Source organism: Lemur catta, chromosome 9, assembly GCF_020740605.2.
Source record: "Lemur catta isolate mLemCat1 chromosome 9, mLemCat1.pri, whole genome shotgun sequence".
NCBI lineage: Eukaryota > Metazoa > Chordata > Mammalia > Primates > Lemuridae > Lemur > Lemur catta.
In genome coordinates, this window is record NC_059136.1 from 23,186,359 (window position 1) to 23,201,393 (window position 15,035).

Sequence of the window (15,035 nt, forward strand, 5' to 3'; positions counted from 1 at the left end):
TTGGCCCTAGAAGGGCTGGAGGAACAGAGACCCAGGGAGGGGCCACGCAGGAGCAGCCCACGGAGGAGGCCAAGAGCCTGGGCTGGTGGAGGGGCCGGGGAGAAGATCAGAGGGCATAAGGCGGATGCCTCGGAGCCTGGCTTGCCCTGAATCAACCAGATCTCGTGTGTCCGCGTGCTGTGGGCCAGTGGACCAAACACTGGGTCCAGTACCTTCTAACGACGTCTCCTTTCGTCTCCCTTCCGCCCTTACTCCCCTGTCGCACGGAGGACACCAGCCAGGGCAGCCTTTGAGGACGCCCACGCTCGGCCAGCTCGGGCCGCGGCCAGCAGCGCCAAGGTGCCCTTGAGCCGGGCTGCGGGCCGCCGGGCTTGCACCGTTCGGGGCGGCCCGGGACTGACGCAACCGCGAGGGCCGGGCAGGGTTGTGCGGGGCGGGCCTACAGGCCCCTCCCCAAGGCGCGCCGGCGCAGGCAGGAAGGGCCGGGAGCTGCAAGAGCCCGGGAGCTGCCTGGAGCCCAGCCTGCGGGTCAGGTGGGCGCCCCGCCGGGTGTCGGCCCCTCCCTTGCCTGCGTCGCCTTCTCCTCCCCGGCCCTGCGCTCCCCGCGCCACCGCCCCCTCTCCGCCCCGGCCACACGCCCCGTCCCGTTGTGGCACAGGCTCCGCCCCATCCCTTGGCCAGCGGGGGCCGTACCAAGGTCTAGCCAAGCGGGAAGTGCGGCTCCCTTGCCTGCCAACCCGGACCCCGTGCCTCTCGAGGAGCCGGGACCGCCCGCTGGCTCTAGAGTCCAGCGGCTCCTCCGCCTCCGAAGTGCCTGCTCCCCGGTTTCTTCCGCAGCCCAGGAACACTGAGAAGTGGGTAAGGGGTTGTGGGGACCGGCGGGGGACCGGCGGGCTGAACGGCCTCTTCAGCTCTGGCTCTGACTCAGGCCACCCTCTCAGTCAGTCCTGCAGCTCTGGCTCTGCCCACAGTCGTGCCCGTGGGTCTCTCCCCTAGGACCCCTCCTGGACTGGGAAGCCCCCTTCCCTGATCTCACCCTGTTCAGGAATCAGTCCCACTACCAATGCCCCCAAGCTGACCCCCACCTCTGTCCAGTTCTCCCAGAGCTACCAGCTGAAGAGCCACTACTGGGCACCGGCCCCACCATCATGGGCAGCCCAGAGGGGCGCTTCCACTTTGCCATCGACCGTGGAGGCACCTTCACAGACGTCTTTGCCCAGTGCCCCGGTGGGCACGTGCGGGTCTTGAAACTGCTCTCAGAGGACCCTGCTAACTATGCAGATGCACCTACTGAGGGCATCCGCCGCATCCTGGAGCAGGTGGGCAGGGGCAGAGTGAGTGGAGTGGGGAGGGACCCATGGCCAGAAGCCTGACACTGACCATGCGGTCCCCAGGAGGGGGGCATGCCGCTGCCCCGGGACCGGCCTCTGGACACCAGCCGCATTGCCAGCATCCGCATGGGGACTACAGTGGCCACCAATGCACTGCTGGAACGGCAGGGGGAACGGGTGGCACTGCTGGTGACACGCGGCTTCCGAGACCTGCTGCATATTGGCACCCAGGCCCGTGAGGACCTCTTTGACCTGGTGAGCTCCTCCATGCCAGCAGGGGGCCAGGTTATATGGCTCACACATCTCCAGGGGAGCCGTGACCCCATGGGGTAGGCAGTTGGAAGCGTTAGTGGTGGCCCCAGGGCACCCACTAACAAGCAGTCTCCCAGTCCTTTGGGCACATGGTACCCTGTTCCTACCTGCCAACATACTCTATCCTGGACTCCAGTGTGGGGCAGCCCAAGCCAGCCCTGTTCAGGCTGAGGGAAAGGCAGGAGCCCTACCCCCACTGCTGGATTCTGGGAAGAAGCTGCCCGTATGGGGCGGGCCAGTTGGCTGTACTCAGTTGCCTGGGGGCAGAGAACCTATCGCTGGCTGGGCCTTGCCAGGACCGCCCAGTCTGACTGTGTCTCCTGGGCCTGTGGACTGGCCTGCTGGGACACATCCCCTCGCCTGCCCTGCCAACCCACACAGGACCCTACCAAGGACCCTCAGGCCTGGGCCTCCTCTGAGCCTCTGCCCACCCCCAGGCCGTGCCCATGCCTGAGCTGCTGTATGAGGAAGTGCTGGAGGTAGATGAGCGTGTGGTGCTGTACCGAGGGGAGCCAGGCGCTGGGACGCCCGTCAAAGGTGCGGGTGTGGGTGGCAGGTATAGGATGTGGGGGCTGGCAGATCCTGATGGCCTTTGACTGTGCTATGATGAGATTTCTGGCAGGTCGCACAGGGGACCTGCTGGAAGTGCAGAGGCCGGTGGACCTGGGGGCCCTGCGTGGGAAGCTGGAGGGGCTCCTATCTCGAGGGATCCGCAGCCTGGCTGTGGTGCTTATGCACTCGTACACGTGAGTGAGGGCCTCTGGTAGCAGGTGGGGGGGTGGGCCTCAGTGGGCACTGCAGCACCAGGGGTTCTCATCATAGGTGGACGCAGCACGAGCAGCAGGTGGGTGCACTGGCCCGGGAGCTGGGCTTCACTCACGTGTCCCTGTCCTCGGAGGCCATGCCCATGGTGCGCATCGTTCCTCGGGGGCACACGGCCTGCGCCGACGCCTACCTTACGCCCACCATCCAGCACTACGTGCAGGGCTTCCGCCGAGGCTTCCAGGGCCAGCTCAAGGTGAGGCCCCTTGGCTGCCTATACCTGGCCCCAGCTCTGTACCTGCCTGGCCCTTCACTGCCACCTGCCGCTGGTTCACAGGATGTGCAGGTGCTGTTCATGCGCTCTGATGGCGGCCTGGTGCCCATGGACACCTTCAGCGGCTCCCGTGCTGTGCTCTCAGGCCCCGCTGGTGGTGTAGTTGGCTACTCAGCCACCACCTACCAGCTGGAGGGTGGCCAACCTGTCATCGGCTTTGACATGGGAGGTATGAGGGCTCAGGGGCAGAGTCTAGGGGAGGCTCAGCTGCCAGGCTGAGCAAAGCTGGGCTTCTAGATCTTCAAGTGACTCCCAGCACCATCCCTCCAGGCACATCCACAGATGTGAGCCGCTATGCTGGGGAATTTGAACATGTCTTTGAGGCCAGCACAGCTGGTGTCACCCTCCAGGCCCCTCAGCTGGACATCAACACAGTGGCAGCTGGGGGAGGGTCCCGTCTCTTCTTCAGGTCAGCCACCGCCACCACCTCTTGGGTGGGGACCCCCAGCCCTGCCTCCCTCCCCACCTCCAATTCCACTCCTCCCTTTCTCAAGGTCTGGCCTCTTTGTGGTCGGGCCTGAGTCAGCAGGAGCTCACCCAGGCCCTGCTTGCTATCGCAAAGGTAAGAGCCAATATCTGCCCAGCCAGGCCTCTCTCTCCTCCTGCTGCCCCCAGTCCTTCCCTTCAGCCTCATCCTGGCTGCCCACTCCTGGTCCCCGGCCTCCAGCTCCAAACCCTACTCCATGCCTACCTCCCAGGGGGCCCTGCGACAGTGACGGATGCTAATCTGGTCCTGGGTCGCCTGCTGCCTGCCTCCTTCCCCTGCATTTTTGGGCCGGGAGAGGACCAGCCACTATCCCCTGAGGCCTCTTGCAAGGCCTTGGAGGCTGTGGCCACTGAGGTCAACAGCTTCCTGACCAATGGACCCTGCCCGGCCTCCCCGCTGAGCCTGGAGGAGGTGGCCATGGGGTTTGTGCGTGTGGCCAACGAGGCCATGTGCCGGCCCATCCGTGCACTCACTCAGGTACGTCCACTTCTGCTCGCCTTCCAGCCCTGCTTCCTGCCCCCAGGAAGGGTACAGGGTAGGAGGGCAGGGTAGGAGAGACCACTGACCCCTTCTGGCTCCCCAGGCACGAGGCCATGACCCTTCAGCCCATGTGCTGGCCTGCTTTGGGGGAGCTGGTGGGCAGCATGCTTGTGCCATTGCTCGGGCCCTGGGAATGGACACAGTGCATATCCACAGGTAGGTCTGGGTATGTTGCATTGGTGTGCGTGTGCTCTGGGCTGGGGAGCCAGATTTGGGAAGTGCACTTATTACCATACCCTTGTCCCCACAGGCATAGTGGGCTGCTGTCGGCACTGGGGCTGGCCCTGGCAGATGTGGTACATGAGGCACAGGAGCCCTGTGCCCTGTCCTATACACCTGAGACCTTCGTGCAGCTGGACCAGAGGTTGAGCCGCCTGGAGGAGCAGTGCGTGGATGCCCTACGGGCCCAGGGCTTCTCCAGGTGGGCTCCTAGGGCTCTCAGGGCAATGGTCAGAAGGGGCTCCTGGACTCCAAGTGCTAGAGAAGGCAGGACAGGTGTCCTTGTGGGGTGCTGGGTGGGTGGGGGGCAGGCCAGCGGGCTCTGTGTGAGTGCCGTATCCACCCACCTACCCCAGGTCCCAGATCAGCACTGAGTGCTTCCTGCACCTGCGATACCAGGGCACGGATTGTGCCCTGATGGTATCTGCCCACCAGCACCCGGCCACAGCCCGCTCCCCCCGGGCTGGCGACTTCGGGGCAGCCTTCGTGGAGAGGTATATGAGCTCCTCATCCTGGGGGCCCTGATGGGTGGCCAGCGAGCTTGGCCACCTTGCCCTGATGGTTCCCTTGTGCCGGGGGTGGCAGGTACATGAGGGAGTTTGGCTTTGTCATCCCTGAGCGGCCGGTGGTGGTGGACGACGTGAGGGTGAGGGGCACCGGTCACAGCAGGCTTCGCCTTGAGGATACCCCTAAAGTCCAGACTGGGCCTCCCCGGGTAGACAAGGTTGGTGGTCCTGCCGTGCCAGCCCTTCCACAGCCATGGGACGTGGGAATAGGTGTTGGTGGGGTGACCATGCCCTGTTGAGAAGCCTTGGGAGAGTGCTGGACTGAGAGGCTGTACTCACCCTACACTCTCCACAGATGACCCAGTGCTACTTTGAGGGGGGCTACCAGGAAACCCCTGTGTACCTGTTGGGAGAGCTTGGCTATGGGCACAAGCTCCAGGGGCCCTGCCTCATCATCGACAGCAACAGGTGGGCCGAGGCTAGCCACGATGGAGGCGGGACTGGGGCCCCTAGTAGGGGATTTTCTGGCTGTAGGGGTCTGAGGGACTCTGTGTGTCCCATCACTGGCTTGGGGCTGTGGGGCCCCTGGTTAGGGGGCTCTGCCTGGTACTTTGCAGCCTCTCTGTTCTTCCTGCCCCCAGCACTATCCTGGTGGAGCCAGGTTGTCAGGCAGAGGTGACTGAGACAGGTGATATCCGCATCTCTGTGGGGGCTGAAGCCCCCAGTGCAGTGGGTACTCAGGTTGACCCCATCCAGCTGTCCATCTTCTCGCACCGTTTCATGAGCATTGCTGGTGAGTGGCTGCTGCCATCCTCCCCACAGCCCTGGCTCCCTGTGGGGTAGGGTACAGAAGTTCTGCAAATGGTACAGAGGTAGGCACGGGCGGCATTGCTGACAGGCAGCATGGCTGACAGCACTGGCCTTCTCATGTGTGGTGGCTGGTAGGGGTGTACAGAAGGAAAGCATGCCCACGGCAAAAAGCACAGGGTCTAGGGGAGGTACCAGGTTCTTGCTGGTAACTCCAAGCAGGGATGGGAAGAAGGTGGTGCCCTTCACACAGGCCAGGACATGGTCTGGCTGTAGCCTCACTGTGCCCTGGTGGGCAGACCACCACCTTGGTCTTCCCAGGGCACAGGAAAAGTTACTGAGTCCTGGGTTTGAGCCAGGGAGGCCTTGACCCTGGTGGGTCCTGTTCCTCCCTTTCCTGGGGCCATGCTGTGGGTAGATGGTGCCAGCATGTGCCTGGTCACTCTGTGTCCCCAGAGCAGATGGGCCGTATCCTGCAGCGCACAGCCATCTCCACCAACATCAAGGAGCGCCTTGACTTCTCCTGTGCCCTCTTTGGGCCTGACGGGGGGCTGGTCTCCAATGCTCCCCACATCCCTGTGCACCTTGGTGCCATGCAGGAGACTGTGCAGTTCCAGGTGTGGTGAGCCCCTCCCCTGCTCTCCACCTACCCATGCCCCATTCCCCCTTCCCTGCTCTGCACCTGTCCCCTTGTTTCAGATCCAGCACTTGGGGGCTGACCTCCACCCTGGTGATGTATTGCTGAGTAACCACCCCAGCGCAGGGGGCAGCCATCTTCCAGACCTGACTGTCATCACCCCGGTGAGGGGTACTGCCTGGCAACCTTTGGTGGGGCAGGGGCAGCCAGTACAGCTGACCATTGTTCTCCACCCCCACAGGTGTTTTGGCCAGGTCAGACACGGCCTGTGTTCTACGTGGCCAGCCGAGGGCACCACGCAGACATTGGGGGCATTACCCCGGGCTCCATGCCCCCCCACTCCACCTCCCTGCAGCAAGAGGGGGCTGTCTTCCTGTCTTTCAAACTTGTCCAGGGGGGTGTCTTCCAGGAGGAGGGTGAGTGGGAGTAGGAGTGGGGCTGGGGTGGCATTCAGCATGCTGGGACATGTGGCTATTGCTGGCAACCAGGAAGGGCTGGACCTGGGGATGGAGATAGGTGGTGACCCCAGGGGGTGGATGCAGATCACCTCTCTGAGATGATCACAGGAGCTGAGAAGAATTCTGCCCTGGCCCAGGAAGGCCTCCTGGGAGGTGGTTTTGAGCGTGGGGAGTTGGCCAGGACACCCAGGGTCAGGCTGCTGAAGGGGGAGGAACTGTTTGAAGGCAGGTAGGCAGTGGCTCGTGGTGTGTGCTGCCTATGCTGGGTGGGGGCCTTGGAGAAACAGCGGGGCCAGGGTCAGGGGCTGCAGGCTCCTGGAGAGTGTTTTGGGCCTGGGTGTGAGTCACTGGGGCGGCTGTGAAGGACTTTCAGCTGGGCCCACGCTGGTCTGCCTATATACCCAGGTGCAGAGAGGACAGAGGTCTGAGTGGCCCCATGGTGGGGCGGGGTCAGTGAGGTAGGAGCAGCTGCATTGTCCCAAGTGATGCTGAGCCTTGAGCTAGGCAGAAGGCAGGGTTGTTGTGGAGGTGGGAGCAAGTGTTTGATGGGATATAGGGGAAGTGGGAGGGGTCGAGTCGGACAGTTAGAGGGTGGAGCTCCGGCACAGGGCAGGTGGGACAGGGAGCCCAGGGAAACATCTGGAGTGAAGGGAGGAGCCATGGCCAGGGTGGGGGTAACAGAGCCACAGGCTGCTCTGGGCACTGGGGACACAAGTAGGATGTCCAGGCCTGGCTGGTCCCTTGGTCATTGTGAACTGGGGCAGGGGCAAGGCTCATGGAGGGACACGTGCAGACGCATGGCAGAGGACGGGGCTAGGGTGCCTCAGAAAGGACCCTCACCCAGACTCCAGGGTGGAGGGGCTTTCCCAAGGTGGGAAGTGGTCCAGGCCTCACTGCTTGCCAGAGGCTGGAGACCTTGTCCAGACCTGGGAAACCTGGGGGAGGGGTGCAGATGGCACTGACAGGTGCACCTTGATGTTCTTTGAAGGCACTTGGCTGGGGCAGTTGGCAGGGCTGAGGGCAGCCAAGTGGGGGAGGGTCAAGGGGAGTGGGCAGAGAAGGTGGGAGGGATGAAGGAGGGAGCACAGTTTGCTGAGGGACGAAACTCACCCCCACTCCAGGCACCTCCAGCTCCAGTGAGGTCATTAGCAAAGCTGCTTGCCCAAACCTAGGGTGCCCTGGGGTGCTGGGCTCTGGTGGAAGGGTGGAGGCTGGGGTCTTTAGGATACTGCAGGAGTCAACGGGGGAGGTAGAGAGCCAGTGAAGGGCCAACGTGGGGGGCCCCAGTGCCCAGTGGGGGTGCAGTGGGTGTGGAATAGGGCACCAGGCAACTTCCAAGCTTGGAGAGGGGCTCAGTGGTGACCCTGTCCATCCAGCGGTTACTGAGGCCCTGCGGGCGCCAGGCAAGATCCCTAGCTGTAGTGGAACCAGGAATCTGCATGACAACCTGTCAGATCTTCGTGCCCAGGTGGCAGCCAACCAGAAGGGCATCCAGTTGGTGGGGGAGCTCATCGGGCAGTATGGCCTGGACGTGGTGCAGGCTTACATGGGCCATATTCAGGTGGGCCTGGGTGCATGAGTTGGGGGGAAGCACTGTGCCTGCCCCTAGGCAGCTGGGCCACCCTGAAGGTGACATGACTGCTGCTGAACCTCCTCCCTGCTAGGCAAACGCTGAATTGGCAGTTCGTGACATGCTGAGGACCTTTGGAAGTTCCCGGCAGGCCCGGGGCCTGTCCCTGGAGGTGTCTGCGGAGGACCACATGGATGATGGTTCTCCCATCCGCCTCCGCGTGCAAATCAACCCGAGTCAGGTCAGGCTGCCTGGGGAGTGCATCCACTTGGGAGTCAGGGGCATGGCCGCCCACGTGCTGATGTCCTCTTCCCTCCCCTTGGATGGGCAGGGCAGCGCCGTGTTTGACTTCAGCAGCACTGGGCCCGAAGTATTTGGCAACCTCAACGCACCTCGGGCCATAACGCTGTCTGCCCTCATCTACTGCCTACGCTGCCTAGTAGGCCGGGACATCCCACTCAACCAGGTCTGCAGGGGTGTGTGTGTGAGAGGGTGCCCGACCAAGTGCGAGGTAACCCTGAGTGTGCCTGAGAGTTGGTCAGCCCAATTCCAGACTGATCCCAGGGGTGCTGGGGGGTGTGTTTCTTCCGGAGCCTGAGAGTGAGGCCCACCCCCAGTTGCCCCCACCCATGCACAGGGCTGCCTGGCACCGGTTCGGGTCGTGATTCCCAGAGGTTCCATCCTGGACCCCTCTGCCGAGGCGGCGGTGGTGGGCGGCAACGTGCTCACGTCGCAGCGCGTGGTAGACGTTATCCTGAAGGCTTTTGGGGCCTGCGCAGCTTCCCAGGTGTGGCGGGGCAGGGTGCATGCAGTTCTGGGGCCTGCTGGGCGGGGAGGGGAGGCTCCGTCGCAGCTGAGCGCAGCAGCCACTTGCCCTGGACAGGGCTGCATGAACAACGTGACCCTGGGCAACACCCACATGGGCTACTATGAGACGGTAGCGGGCGGCACAGGCGCGGGCCCTGGCTGGCACGGGCGCAGTGGTGTGCACAGCCACATGACCAACACGCGCATCACCGACCCTGAGGTCCTGGAGAGCCGGTGAGCAGCGCAGGCCGGCTGGGGGCGGGGGAGCGGGCTAGAGTTGGAGCCTGGGCCGGGGGCTGCACTGAGCTCTTGCCTGCGCAGGTACCCGGTTATCCTGCGCCGCTTTGAGCTGAGGCCGGGCTCTGGGGGCCGAGGCCGCTTCCGGGGCGGTGACGGTGTGATCCGTGAGCTGCTTTTCCGCGAGGAGGCTCTGCTGTCGGTGCTGACCGAGCGCCGTGCCTTCCAGCCCTATGGCCTCCATGGTGGGTGGCCTCCTAAGCCCCTTTAGGCCTGATGTGCCCCCTTCCCCGCCCTGCTAGGCTTCCCTTTATGTCCCACCCTCCCAGCCGGGTCTCTCTTCCTGGCCTCCCTGGACACCTGGCACGTGGCCTCTCCCCACAGGGGGTGAGCCTGGTGCCCGTGGCCTAAACCTGCTGATCCGTAAGGATGGCCGGGCGGTGAATCTGGGTGGGAAGACATCGGTGTCCGTGTACCCCGGGGTAAGGTTGTGGCCTGTCCTGTTCCCACCTCCCCTCGTGGGCCCCATTCCACAGAGGGTGAACAGAGTTGTAAAAATAACCAGAGACCGAGTTAATTTGACTCCCGAAGGGAGGGGCGCGTTCTGGGCCGGGGTGCGGGTGATGGATGCTGCCCCGCTGGGGAGTGGGCTACAGCCACAGACAGGGAGGGGCCACGCCTGCGCTGAACCTGCTCCTCTGCCCTTCAGGATGTATTCTGCCTCCACACGCCGGGAGGCGGGGGTTACGGGGACCCAGAGGACCCCGCCCCACCGCCGGGTCCCCCGCAACCCCTGGCCTTTCCAGAGCGGGGCAGCGTCTATGATTACCGCCGGGCCCAGGAGGCTGTGTGAGGGCCTCCACAATAAAGATCCGTTCAGTTGCCTGGTTCTCAGGGCGCGGCTACCGGGCCAAGTTCGAGCTCTGCGTTGTGCTGTTTGTGTCGGCCCACGCCTGTCTTCCATGTGCCTGCGTTAGGATGCCACTGAAACTCGGAGCTGCAGGCTCATGGCCAGGTGGTCCGTGAGCACCGCCAGGGCCTTACTGAACGTCACCTGTTCCACTTCCTGGGGGCGGGAGTCAGGTTCGGTGGGGGTCGTCCCAGGGCCTGCAAGCCCAGCCCTCAACTCTGGCACTTACTGGATTCAGCGGGCCCCTAGGCACTCCCCGGTATGTGATGTAGTCCACACGCAGGCCCCGCCAGGATTTGGTCCAGCTCCTTCCGAAGGGAGGGCTTGCTAGGTATAGGTGGCGCCCTTTCTCCTGCTCCAGGGCCCTGGGGGAGGGGCGGTGTCACCAAGGCAGGGCACCCCTTGGGCCGAGGGCAGATGGTGCCTGGCCTCCAGGTCGCCTCTTACCTCCACAGCATCTCGGGGGAGCTGGCCACCGAGTGGTGGAGCTTGCGGGTGCTCAGCATCGTCCCTGTGGGAGGCCGAGGGAGAGCCGTGTCAGCTAGAGATTCGGCCCACGGGCCTTCTGCATGTCCACACTCCCCTCCGCACCGCTCCCCAACCCCCAGGCCTGGTACCCAGGGCCCAGGGCTGCTCCTGGCCGGTCCCCTGCCGGCAGGGGTCCCGGAAGCAGCTGAAGAGCTTGTGCTGCCGCTCCTGTTCATGGTCTGCGGAGAGAGAAGCTTGTGCTCGGTGGGCGGGGCCAGACCTCCTGGCCCCGCTCGCCCAGCGTCCCCCTCTCCCGCCAGCCTCCCCTCACATTTCGAGTTGTCGAATTTAGATCGCCCAAGAGCACGCTGAAGGCCACGACTTCATCAGTCTGGCTGCTCTTGGCCTCAAATTGCTCGGCCCAGTCCAGCAGCAGCGTCAGCTGTTTACAGCGCAAGGGCCCGTCCTCTGCGGAGGGGAGGGGTGTGAAGTCTAATCAGCCCAGGGTGGGGATCTGCACCTGGACACCCTCCACCCTACCGCTCCTGATCTGTGAGCCTACCCAGTCACTTCTCAGAAATTCCGGTGCCTGGGCCAGTGAACAGACAGTGGGAGGTGAGGAGTAGAGGTGCAGGTAGAATAGGGACCCAAAGCTGCCACGGAGAGAGGGGCAGGGCCGCCTGGCTAAGTTCTGAGAACACCACCCACAGGGCTTACCAGGCGGTGCATGCAAGTGCGTGCAGTGCAGGAATCCCACTATGCGGCGCCCGTCCAGGTGGCCCAGCTGCGCCTGCAACACCAGACAGCCCCGGCTCCCCTTGCCCGTTCCACCCAGCACCCTGGCTCCTCCCCAACCAGGGCGTGCCTGCACCGGTGAGCCAGTACCTGTGCGGACAGTAGTCCCTTGGAGGGCAGCGCGTCGTCGCCACGCGCGTTGGGGAAGCAATGGAAGGTGGCACGCAGCAGCGGGTAGCGTGAGGCCAGCAGCAGCCCGCTGCCCAGCAGCTTGAGGTGCGGCCCAGGCTGCAGGCCGAGCGTACCCACGTCGTACAGCACTGGGCCCATATTTGGCGCCAGGCGGCCCACCAAGCAATGAGCGGCGCGCAGATCGAACACCTCCTGCAGACACACAAAGTCCAGATCCGCGGGCACTGCGGCCACCACCACCCCGCGCTGCGCCCGGGGCCACGGCTGACTGCAGTCCGTAGTTCTGTAGAGCGCGGGCCGCAGGCCCGCTAGCAGCGCGGCGCCAATGGTCTCGGCCCGCCGCTGGCTGTGCGACAGGTTGTTGAAGCGCGCCAGCCCGTCAGGGAGCAGGCACAGATTGGCCGAGAGGAAGACGAAGCAGCGCACCTGTTCGGCGGGTGGGCGCCAAGGCGCGGGCGGCACCCAACAGGGCGGAGCCGGCCGGTAGCAGAAAGGGCGGCGCCAAGCCTGCAGCGGCAGCCAGAGCAGTAGGCCCGGCAGCTAGGGGCAGGCCGACCAGCAGCAGCAGCAGCAGCAGCGCCGCCCAGCCGCCCGCCGCCGCTCTCAGCCACCCCAGGCGGGCTGCGCGTGTCGCTGGTGCACAGCAGCCCAGCAGCTGGTCCAGGGCCCAGTAGGCTGGGAAGAGCAGCACGCGGCCCAGGCTGTGGAGGGCGTGTAGCAGGGGGTGCGGGAAGGGCGAGGGCCGCAGGGCGTCGGGCGTCGGGGGCCAGTCCGGCGGGGATTGCATGGCGCACGGGGCTTCTCAGAGGCGGGCGTCCAGGCGCGTCAGCGCGAGCTGGGGAGCGACAGGGGTCAGCGCCAGTAAGGCGCTGTTTCCAGCCAGCCAGAGGGTTCAGGCGTAGGCAGAGAGGGGTGCTTCGGGTAAGTTGCCCTCTCCTCACTCGCGATTTCGGCGGCCCTTGGGAAGAACAAAAGAAAAAGCAAAAGGGACCCTGACCTCATAGCCCCACCCAGATTCTCTTAGCCCCGCCCCATCCACCCCTGAAGGCCGCAGGGGATACCTCAGAGCTCCAGGGTGCAGCCAGCCATAGGTGAAGGCGACCCTTCTAGATAGAGTGCCAGCGGGCGCAGCGCTGGCGAGGGGAGAGCAGTGTGCTCTGCATCCGGCTCCCCAGTACCCCCACTCCACCTTCCCCCTCGCCCCCCGCAAGTCAGCATGGAATGGGCCGGGCACTCGGCTGCCCAGACTGCAGGGTCTACCCCGCCCCGTCTCTCCGCAGTTCCGCGGTGTCCGGCGCCTGAGTTCAAAGACCCGACACCAGACAGAGGAGGGACTAGGAGCCGCCTAACCAGCCTCCGGCCCAGCGCCCAACAAAGTCCTCCAAAGGGCTGCCACATGGGCGGCGGCCCTGTGACCCTACCCCAGAGAGCTTCAAATCCGGGGGGGAAGGGACCGTTGGTCCTGCCCTGCATGGCCGCTGCGCCGGCGCGCGAGCAGCATGGAAGCCCCCTCCCCCATTCTCGGAGCCCTCTGGCACTTGTTCCGTTGGTTCCCAGGACAGTGGTGCCTGGAGCTCCCAGGCGCTGCTTACTTCCCACGTTTCTGAAGCACCCTTGCTTTAAAAGCACCCCTTTCTGCCTCTCCCTGACCCCCCAGGTTCGCTGGAAACAGTGCCTTACCGGCTCTGACCCTTGTTGCTCAGCTGAGTACAAGTGTCTTTTACATAGCCCTGGAGGTTTGGGTCAGGGCTGCCCTTCCCCCTGGCTGGCAGGGAGGTGGAGGGGCTTCTGGGCCCCACATGGCCAGGCTGGCCCTAGAGTTGCCCTCTGGGTCAAGAGTCCTTCCCTGCTCTTCCCAAGAGCTATTGGGCTGGATCCCCCTGAGGCCTCAGGAGGCCTGGGAGTAGGGAGGCCAAAGAGGCAGCCAGCCCTGGGCCTGGACATTCTGAAGGGCACCCTGGAACGAGGCTCCCAGCTTTTTGGACTCCTTGCTGCTGGCTGATGAGATTCCCGTTTGAACCCAAACCCTGTGGCTCCTCTGGTCTCTCCTGCCATCCTCTCTGGCTAGCAAGCACTGGTGCTCTGGGACCCTCCTCTAAGGGGGATCCTTATCCCCCCTCCTCCCATTGCAGCCAGTGCTTTCTTGCCTTCTCTCAGGCAGGCTCTCCTTTTCTACCTGTGGGCCAGAGGCCACTCTGGACTGTCCCACATTGCCTGTCTCTCCCCCTCAGGCACTCCCTCCCCAGGGACAGCCTGCCCTGGCCAGAACCCCTCAGTTTCCTGCACTGTCCACAGGCCCTTCCATCTCCATCTACAGGTTCCCTCCCAGGATCCCTCCCTTCCCTGTTTCATCTGCTCCCCCATCCTGCCTGTGCCTTTAGCCCTCGTGACAGGTGGGCTTTGTCCTTGCCAGCTCTGAGGCCCCCACCCCAGGTCTCCAGGACCCTGTGGAGTGGGTATCTCTTCCTGAACCTTGGGTGTCTTGGGAAGGGACTGCCATGTGCCTGAGCTGCCCCACACCCAGGTTTGGGTGAGCTGCAGCTGCACTCCCTCTAATGCCCTCCTGTCTTCAAGGTCCAGAAGATACCCCCCAGTCCCAGCCTCTGCCTAGTAGGGAGGGAGGGACTCCCACACCCGTATACTTGCCTCCTCCTACCTCTGCCTTGTGCTCTGCACTGAGGTCCCTGCTCGGTGGCCCTCACCAGTGCAGCTGACCAGAGCCACAGCCCTTCCCTGCCCTCTCCACTCCTTCCCAATTCCTGCTCTTCCTGCTCCAAGTTTCAGAAGCTCCTGCTGCTCCCTGCTAAGTGACGGGAGCCTGGGGCCTTCACACCAACCCCTTCAGCCAGACAGTGCTGAGCCCCAGGGTTGCGTGTGGACATCCAAGGCAGGCAGGACTGCAGGGGCCCAGTGCAGGGGTCTGGCGGGGCACCCCAGGGGAGGCAGTACCATCCAGGAGTGCTGGCGCGGGCCCAGCGGCCAGCGTCTATGGAAAGCTTTAATGGCCCTGCACAGGGGTGCGGGGCAGAATGAGCCTGGGCCGCCGGGCACCAGCGTCACCAGATGAACATAGGCTTGCCGTCGTCGTGTGCCAGCCGGTTGAGGCAGGAGAGCAGCAGCAGCGCATCAGTGAGCATGCTGGGGTGCACAGTCTCCACCAGCACACACTGCAGGAAATCCACGGTGTAAGAGCCGCCCTCAGACACTGCCAGCTCAGGCCGCTCTCGTAGGATGCCATAGGCATTCACTAACTGCTCGGTCAGTGCGGGGTGCACCCGGCCATTGTAGCCCAGGCTCTGCAACCTGTTCATGATGCTCACATAGCGCTGTGTGAGTGTCTGGCATAGCTCCTCATCCAGCTTGTGGTCACTAGGGTTCAGGGAGGCCTGTGGGGAGACCAGCCATCAGGTCCCTTCCACTCCACACCCCACGCACAGGGGCAAATGATGCTGAGGGAGGTTGTTGGGAGGACCACGCTCAGAGGGGTGGACATGGAGGGGGTCCTGTGAGGGGCCTGAGGGTCAAGGGTAGGAAAGCCCAGTGGGCAGAGCTGACAGAGAGGTAGGTCCCCCAGGCCTGACTCAGGCAGGGCAAGTGGCCCCCAGAGCTCCCCAGTAGGGCCTCAGCCACAGGGGATGAAGCCCACACCCCATCCTCATCGCCTGCTCCATCCACCACCAGGGATTTGGGACTGGGCTGAGGCCACCAGAGGCTGAGGCCAGG

At 64.2% G+C, this 15,035-nt stretch overlaps 3 protein-coding genes across 5 annotated transcripts in view; 1 reads left to right on the plus strand and 2 right to left on the minus strand.

The window, feature by feature from the left end:
• Window positions 1-475: 475 nt before the first annotated feature.
• Window positions 476-9,927, plus strand: OPLAH (5-oxoprolinase, ATP-hydrolysing). 3 transcript variants are annotated; one of them, XM_045561255.1, is made up of 27 exons: window positions 481-858; window positions 1,096-1,319; window positions 1,395-1,586; window positions 2,081-2,180; window positions 2,266-2,389; window positions 2,466-2,661; window positions 2,743-2,908; window positions 3,010-3,148; window positions 3,234-3,301; window positions 3,438-3,703; window positions 3,810-3,922; window positions 4,017-4,187; window positions 4,342-4,479; window positions 4,571-4,709; window positions 4,847-4,959; window positions 5,133-5,284; window positions 5,755-5,915; window positions 5,998-6,099; window positions 6,177-6,351; window positions 7,770-7,954; window positions 8,058-8,204; window positions 8,295-8,429; window positions 8,601-8,750; window positions 8,847-9,004; window positions 9,092-9,252; window positions 9,392-9,489; window positions 9,717-9,927. In XM_045561255.1, exons 2-27 carry the CDS (start codon window positions 1,149-1,151, stop codon window positions 9,858-9,860), a joined length of 3,864 nt encoding a protein of 1,287 aa, XP_045417211.1. In that variant the 5' UTR covers window positions 481-858; window positions 1,096-1,148; the 3' UTR covers window positions 9,861-9,927. The 3 variants fall into 3 exon arrangements, with proteins under 3 accessions (XP_045417214.1, XP_045417211.1, XP_045417212.1); XM_045561256.1 differs by lacking the exon at window positions 481-858 and having other exon boundaries at window positions 1,092-1,319; XM_045561258.1 differs by lacking the exons at window positions 8,847-9,004; window positions 9,092-9,252; window positions 9,392-9,489; window positions 9,717-9,927 and having other exon boundaries at window positions 476-858; window positions 8,581-8,717.
• Window positions 9,551-12,099, minus strand: LOC123644379 (sphingomyelin phosphodiesterase 5-like). Its single transcript, XM_045560459.1, has 6 exons — window positions 11,869-12,099; window positions 11,271-11,819; window positions 11,103-11,175; window positions 10,365-10,428; window positions 10,147-10,282; window positions 9,551-10,073 (listed from the first exon to the last, which is right to left on the minus strand). The coding sequence occupies exons 1-6, from the start codon at window positions 12,097-12,099 to the stop codon at window positions 9,981-9,983; spliced, it is 1,146 nt and encodes a 381-aa protein (XP_045416415.1). The 3' UTR covers window positions 9,551-9,980.
• A 2,197-nt stretch (window positions 12,100-14,296) lies between these two features.
• Window positions 14,297-15,035, minus strand: part of SPATC1 (spermatogenesis and centriole associated 1) — a 29,214-nt gene continuing 28,475 nt past the window's right edge. The window contains exon 5 of the mRNA XM_045561260.1: window positions 14,297-14,698. Coding sequence (XP_045417216.1) covers window positions 14,369-14,698 — 330 coding nt within the window. The 3' untranslated portion in view covers window positions 14,297-14,368. The remainder of the gene's footprint in view (window positions 14,699-15,035) is intronic.

Bases quoted from the DNA above. Each gene is read 5' to 3' on its own strand.
- OPLAH (XM_045561255.1), top strand. From the start codon at position 1,149: ATGGGCAGCCCAGAGGGGCGCTTCCACTTTGCCATCGACCGTGGAGGC. The intron at 1,320-1,394 runs GTGGGCAGGGGC...TGCGGTCCCCAG, and splicing joins TCCGCCGCATCCTGGAGCAG to GAGGGGGGCATGCCGCTGCC. The intron at 2,390-2,465 runs GTGAGTGAGGGC...TTCTCATCATAG, and splicing joins GTGCTTATGCACTCGTACAC to GTGGACGCAGCACGAGCAGC.
- LOC123644379 (XM_045560459.1), bottom strand. From the start codon at position 12,099: ATGCAATCCCCGCCGGACTGGCCCCCGACGCCCGACGCCCTGCGGCCC. The intron at 11,176-11,270 runs GTACTGGCTCAC...CTGGTGTTGCAG, and splicing joins AGGGACTACTGTCCGCACAG to GCGCAGCTGGGCCACCTGGA. The intron at 10,283-10,364 runs GTAAGAGGCGAC...CCCCTCCCCCAG, and splicing joins TCCCCCGAGATGCTGTGGAG to GGCCCTGGAGCAGGAGAAAG.